The sequence below is a fragment of the Triticum dicoccoides genome, chromosome 5A (assembly GCF_002162155.2).
Source record: "Triticum dicoccoides isolate Atlit2015 ecotype Zavitan chromosome 5A, WEW_v2.0, whole genome shotgun sequence".
Lineage (NCBI taxonomy): Eukaryota > Viridiplantae > Streptophyta > Magnoliopsida > Poales > Poaceae > Triticum > Triticum dicoccoides.
The window spans coordinates 19377910-19384979 of record NC_041388.1 but is presented as its reverse complement, the minus strand read 5'-3'; the positions used below and the strand labels follow the sequence as shown (position 1 = coordinate 19384979).

General features: G+C 46.0%; 1 protein-coding gene across 1 annotated transcript; it reads left to right on the top strand.

Annotated features, from left to right (window-relative positions):
* Positions 1–1768: 1768 nt before the first annotated feature.
* On the top strand, positions 1769–4692 carry LOC119298840 (phytoene synthase 2, chloroplastic-like). Its single transcript, XM_037576146.1, has 6 exons — positions 1769–2256; positions 2959–3009; positions 3128–3300; positions 3394–3629; positions 3915–4107; positions 4259–4692. Exons 1-6 carry the CDS (start codon positions 1869–1871, stop codon positions 4406–4408), a joined length of 1191 nt encoding a protein of 396 aa, XP_037432043.1. The 5' UTR covers positions 1769–1868; the 3' UTR covers positions 4409–4692.
* Positions 4693–7070: the final 2378 nt, after the last annotated feature.

The window sequence follows — 7070 nt, the reverse complement described above, 5'->3', positions numbered from 1 at the left end:
TTCGTGGCCGGGGGGCATATTCGCGCTGCCTCCACGTGACGACGGCGCCTTGTCGCCTCCACGCCACATGCATGACGTGCCGGGGCAGGCCAAATGATTAACTCGATGGAGTCGTATTAGGCTCCCATTAGGCTTTGTATCATGCAAGATGCTTAGGCAAGATGTTTGGTAAAACAAATCGAATTTTTCTCAAACATGAGCTTTTATTTCTTTAGAAAGGGTGCCTGGTTATGCGTCTGCTCTGCCCTTTATAAATATAAGCATTGATGCTTAACAAGAAAGTGTTTATCTCTTTAAGCACCTCTTCTAAGCACTTTGCATTATATAAGGCCTAAGTATCTCACTTTGTGTAAAAAATGTTGATTACTTGCTTCTTCAATCTCAAAAATGCACATGTTACTTTTAGCAGGTAATATAGTCTTTGATATGTATGGTTCTTTGATGGTTGATGATCAGCGATTTCATTTTGTCTAACCATGCGCCAACTCACAAAAAACAATTATACAATGTAACATAATTACAATGCACACAACAATAAGAGCATACTTAATGATAAATCCGGCAATATAAATTTCTTCATTTTGACGCGCGTATACAATACCTGTTCTTCTAAAAAACACATACAATCTCTCATCTGACAACCTTAGCTTGTATTTTTGGATTTTTCTAACAATGGTAGGGTCACAAAGGACCCAGCCATCCATTGTAACGAATTTCCGAAGAGTCCATGAGTGATTGCTCTACATGAGTGTAGTAGGTAATTTAAGAAAATGGAGTAGTAGTAAGTTAGCTACAATAGAGGACATGGTACATGTTCTTGCCCGGAGGCACACGTGTTACATCGTGTGACGTGTCCCGAGGAAAAAGCCAATGTTATCCCTTTTTTTACCAATAGCCGCCCGTCACCATGAATTTAGAAGCGCGCCACTTACTCATTTCATCCTAGCCTTGCGATGTCTAGTAAGCCTGATGCTTCACGAACCGTCGGTACATTTCGTTGTGTGATCAACATGCGAAATGATAACAAAACCACCGTTTAGAGCCATATATGATCGCAGTCTTGTGGAGCCGGAAGATGGATGAATGTAACACCGTCCATGCCTTGTGGTCCTAGATGACCATGTGGAAAGGATACGGTTCGACTAGGTAAAGTTTTTTCTTCTTCAAAGTTGGAGCCCAAAGGGTCTCCATCTATTTACAATAGAGAAGAGGAAAATTACGTAATTAAATATAGTAAACGATAATTGGACGACACCGAAGCAACCATCGCGGGACATGTCGAGCATCGCGGCACTATCAACAAGCTTATTTTGAAATGGAATGTAGGAGGCCAGGTAAAAGCCGTTGCTCGAAGACAAATATTTGCGAAGTAACCGAGGGACGCGGGACGAAGAAGAAATGAACCACCTCCAGCACTATCTATGTAAAAAGGTAGCAGTCGATTCGACGAGCGCCGGTAAAAATAATGTGCACGACGCAGGGCGTAGACTACCAAGTCGTGTCTTCATTTTCCGGTTGAGATTGACGGATTCTTTACCATCCGCATCCAGTAGCTGGCGCCAACTGCCAAGAACATTTTCCAGGGTAAAATGGCCGTCGCATTTGGAATTTTGATTTTTCAGAGTGATAGCCGAGAGGAGGGCGGCTGCCGTAGAGTGGAAAGTGTTGGTTGGGCTTCGCGGGGCCACGTCCACGGCTACTGGTGAAAAGCTGGAGCGCCCATTTAAAAGCCCAGCCCCACACCCTTTTGCTCCACCACCCAACCCAACCCAACCCAAGAGAGCACACAGGGCCTCTCTCTCGTCCCACCAAAACCAATCCACCCATCCGTCCCTCCACCCGTCGGGGCGAGCGGGCGAGCGCAACCCATGGCGGGATCCTCCGCCGTGTACACGTCCTGCAGGCCGCACGCGCGCGCCTTCCTCCTCCACCCCCACCCGGCCGACCAGGCCCAGCGGGGCCTGCTCCCGGCCGCGGCGTGGAGGCGGGGCGGCGCGGCGCCGAGGGCCAGCCTGGTGGCGGCGCGGACGGCCACGGAGGAGGCGGTGTACGAGGTGGTGCTGCGGCAGGCCGCGCTGGTGGAGGACCTGCAGGGGCGCCGGGCGGCGCGGGAGGCCGACGCCGGCCGGCGCCGCCGCTGGCGGGACGAGCAGCTGGAGCAGGAGGGCGACGCCGAGCTCGGCTGGGGCCTCCTCGGCGACGCCTACGACCGCTGCGGCGAGGTCTGCGCCGAGTACGCCAAGACCTTCTACCTCGGTGAGCCAGCCCCCTCACGCACTCACTACTCTGCAACTCTGATGACACCAGTAGCTGAACCATCCGTCTCAACACATTCAGTCCAAAATTGCAACGAGTAATTTAACCGTAGGATGGATCGACAAATAAAAGATCGTTCGTGATATTCCATCATCGCATAGAAAATACTGTGCTCCCACTACCTGAGCAGCAGCTCTTCTGCTCCAGAATCCTCACGGGAGGATGACTGTCAGGCAGGCAACCAGCTGCCTGAAGCTTATCTAGAGTCTAACCAGCAACTGTAGCACACACACGGATATAAAAGCCGATCGGATCTGCCGACTTTGGTAGGTAAAGATGGTACACGTGGGTGCTACGTGCCATGCATATCTTGGCCAATCTCAGGGAAGCAATCAGTAAAAGGGAGTGTTCAGTTAGTCGTCCACGTCGCGGGGATTGAGAACCACTGGTGATATTAATTAGTTGTAGCTTTCTCGGATGGGGCTAGGCATGTTTGGTCGGGTTGACATGATGTGGAGATGCATGGGCTTGATTTTAAGCTCATGTACTTCTATCTTTATTCTAGTTTTGTTCTCCTTTTTCCACTTGGATCTCCAATCTTGTGAGAAATCATCCTCTATTGCTATGAGTCTAGATAGGATCTCATCTGAAAATCGATCTTTATGGTCTTTAGTTTCTCACAGATGTTTGTTCTTGTGGCAGGCACACAGCTTATGACTCCTGAAAGGCGCAAAGCCGTTTGGGCGATCTATGGTACGTCTGAATTGCAGTTTTAGTTATTATTACTGCAGTTCATGAAACTGAATATGAAAATTTTGCTTCTGGCCTTACTGATTCGTAACTGACACTTTCCACTTTTTTGTTTTTGCAGTATGGTGCAGGAGAACTGATGAGCTAGTGGATGGCCCTAACTCATCTTACATCACGCCCAAGGCGCTGGATCGGTGGGAGAAGAGATTAGAGGATCTCTTCGAAGGCCGCCCATATGATATGTACGACGCAGCCCTCTCTGACACGGCGTCAAAGTTTCCAATTGATATCCAGGTAAGATAAGCCGAAGAAGTTACTGTAGAATTTATGAAACTCCGTCAGATAGAAGTTATTGGATAGTAACATCATAATCTCTTTTCTTTACAGCCGTTCAGAGATATGATTGAAGGGATGAGGCTTGACCTTTGGAAATCGAGGTATATGACCTTTGACGAGCTTTACCTCTACTGCTACTACGTCGCTGGCACTGTCGGTCTCATGACGGTACCGGTGATGGGGATTGCTCCGGACTCAAAGGCCTCAGCAGAGAGCGTGTACAATGCCGCACTGGCCCTTGGCATTGCCAACCAGCTCACAAACATCCTCCGAGATGTAGGAGAAGAGTAAGCACCAATTTTTACTCCATTATTACAAGCCATGTGGATTCCTGTCTCAGTAAGTTTTGGATGTGTAAACTAATACTAATACATTAAACACTCTGTCCTTTGAAATCTTGTGTAAAACGTACCAAGTAAGGCATCATTTTTTAAGCTGCAACTACGACTAGTGTATTTTACTCTTCTTGTATCTATCAGGCTAACCAACCTGTCACTGTTCAGAATATTTTGTTGTTATTTGTTTGTAAGTTTGTAATCTAATGTTTTTGTCTTTATGGATGAAAATTGCAGCTCAAGGAGGGGGAGAATATACCTTCCACTGGACGAACTGGCACAGGCGGGTCTGACAGAAGAGGACATATTCAGAGGGAAAGTGACGGATAAATGGAGGAGGTTCATGAAGGGCCAAATCCAGCGCGCCAGGCTCTTCTTTGATGAGGCCGAGAAGGGTGTCATGCATCTAGACTCTGCGAGCAGATGGCCGGTAAGAGAGGCTACAGAATCCTGCACTTTGAGATGCTGTCAAACAAAATAAGATTTTTTTTTTGCGGGGGAAAATAAGAAAATTATCATTGAAAAATATGTATTGCAAGCATTGTTGACTCAAGTACCATGGGACTGTTGTTTCCTCGCAGGTCCTGGCATCGCTGTGGCTGTACAGGCAGATCCTGGACGCCATCGAGGCGAACGACTACAACAACTTCACCAAGCGGGCTTACGTGGGCAAGGCGAAGAAGTTTCTGTCTCTACCGGCGGCGTACGCGAGGGCGGCTCTTTCGCCATGAGCAAAGCAAAGCAAAGCAATCCTGTAGATCAGATGTTTTTTTCTTCTTCTTTTTCTTTCTTTTTGTCCTGTCACCCTACAATGATTTTTTTTGGCTGTTGTATATATTCAGCTGTATGTTTGCCATACGCCCTCGTCGGTATTTAGGTCAAGGGACCGATGTCGGGTCCTGCTGTACTGAAAGTCTGAAACACTTGTTACTACCACAGTGGAGAATCAAAATTGCTCCAGTTGAATGAAGAAGAAACAAACGCTCTTTCTTCCTAAAGAGCAGGACCATCAACATCACTCAGATTCAGAGCTCACCTCTGCAAATCCTTCTCTCCTTTTTGGTTAGAGACTAACAATCTTCAGGCATACTTGCATTCGGCTAGGAGGCTAACACTGAGCCCAGAGCTGAGCGGAGCTTGCTCCAGAGCCCAGACTTTCTCTGATATGGGAGTCAGTGGTGCAGTAAAGCTTGGGAGGTAATCCCAACCCGAAACCGTCGCCGGTAAACGGAGTTCATCTTGAATTCTGGAACTGGAGATGGTGGTGATGATGTTCTGGTGAGCAAGTGTTGGCCAAGTGTATGTCCATCTGGCATAAGTATCTTCATCATAATCTCATCTTGTGGTGAGGTCTGAAGAAGGAAGGAGAGCCTTTTGGACGCTTTATGGACTCTGTCGTCTCCTTCCTCGCAGCGGCGGGCGGCCATGTCAGCAAGCTCCTCCGGCCGTGGCGAAGCTGAGCCACATCCCGGCGATATGGTGATAACACGCACGCCTTCTTTCCACCTCAGGATGTGTCTGCAATGCAATGCAAACATGGGACAAGTGGAAAAGAAGAGTGAGGCGATCTGCATTCTGGTTCCCTTCGCTCTCCTCTCGATTCTGCCGTGCTGTGGTGGTGACCTGCCTGTTTCTCCCTGTGCCTCTGCATTTTCTTCCCCGTCGCGGTCGCCATTTTTCGTTTTCGCCGTATGCATGCGTGTGTGTGTGTGTGTATGCGGGAGCGGTCCATTCGATGTGGCGTGAGAAATAGATGTGACAAATTTCACTCCACATATAGGGAATAGAACTTAGTTTTTTTAAAATATTACACACCTTATTTTGGGGGGATATGAAAGTAACAATTAGCCAGATAAAACTGGAAGGTGGTGGGATTGTGGGGTTGAAATTCAATAGCACATTTTTTCCAACCGAGCATAACCCCTTCCAGTAACTGAATAATGAAAATACAACCATCCAAATACAGCACAAGAGTTTTAAGGAAGCAAGAAAGGGGAGAGCGAGTTCGACGCATCGCAGGGAAAGCCACTACGACTGCTCGTAATCGAAACACTCGTTATGGGACGGCTATATATCGCACGCTCCGAGCAGTATGTAGTGCTCGCCTATGGCGAGCGCACTCTTGGGCCGGCCCATTAGGTAGTTTTAGGTAGTTTTCACTGTTGCTAAAAAAAGGTAGTTTTCACAACATTCCGTCTGATTTTGGGAAGGTTCTGAACCTTCCCTCCGGTTTTTCCATTCTTTATTCTTTTTCTATTTTTCTTTCCAGATTTTCTGTTTTTCGGTATTTTATTTTTTGTTTTGTTATTTTGCTTTTCTTTGGTATTTTATTTTTTGTTTTGATCCTTTTTATTATTTTTCTGCCCTGGTTTTCAGGTTTTCTTTTGGCTTTTTGTTCTTTGTTGTCCTCCATTTCTTTCCTTTTATGTTTTTTGTTTTTATTCTCCCTTTATAATTTTATTTTCACTTTTTAATTTGTGAATGTTTTTTCATATGCACAAAAATTTATCACATTTGCGAACACTTTTAAAATTGGTGAGCATTTTTTCAATTTGTGATTATCTTTTCGCGAACATTCTTTTCAAATTCAACAACATGTTTCTGAATTCGTGACCAGTTTCCAAATTCACAATCATTTTTGGAATCCATGAACATATTTTTAAAATCATGAACATTTTTAAGTTCACAAACACCATGAACATCTTTTGAATTCGCAAACATTTTTTTTCAATTTGTAACATTGAGGAGAGCCCAGGCTCTTCTCCCCTCTATATTCAAGGTTCAAAATTTGTTTGAGTGTTTTCCCAATGTGGTCCTTCCTCTTCCTTTTTGCTTGCATAAGTATCTGAGCAAAATGTTATCCACATATAGATGACGAGGAAGAAATGGCGAGTAAGGAAGATAAAGAAAATGAGCACCTAAAAGCATTAGGCATGGAGTACAGGAAAAGCATGGATCGACATGATAATTGTCCTGTGAGTGATGCACATCAATTGCCATTAATGGTGTGTATGATTCACTTCCTCAATCAGTCAATCGACGGCGAGTGGATTCCAATCGACAACCGATGGTTCGCTTTCCCTGCCACCATCCCGCGACCATGTCGCTTGTGTCACTCAAAGGCTGCACTTGGGCGGACAAAACAAGGGCATTGTTCCCCCCCTCTACCAATCTAGTGAACGGAGAAGGATGTACACACGTGAGCCCATTAGGCCAAATTAAATAGCAGCTGCATGAAATCATTATGGGAGCATCGAGCTATGATGTGTAGCGCTCTGTGTAGGATTGGAAGAGTGTCTGACAGCTGAAAATGCTCAATATGGTGGATCCGATGGCTGAAATTGCTAGTGGTCTGAGAGGGCTGGAAAACTGCGCAATTGCAATGTTTTTTTT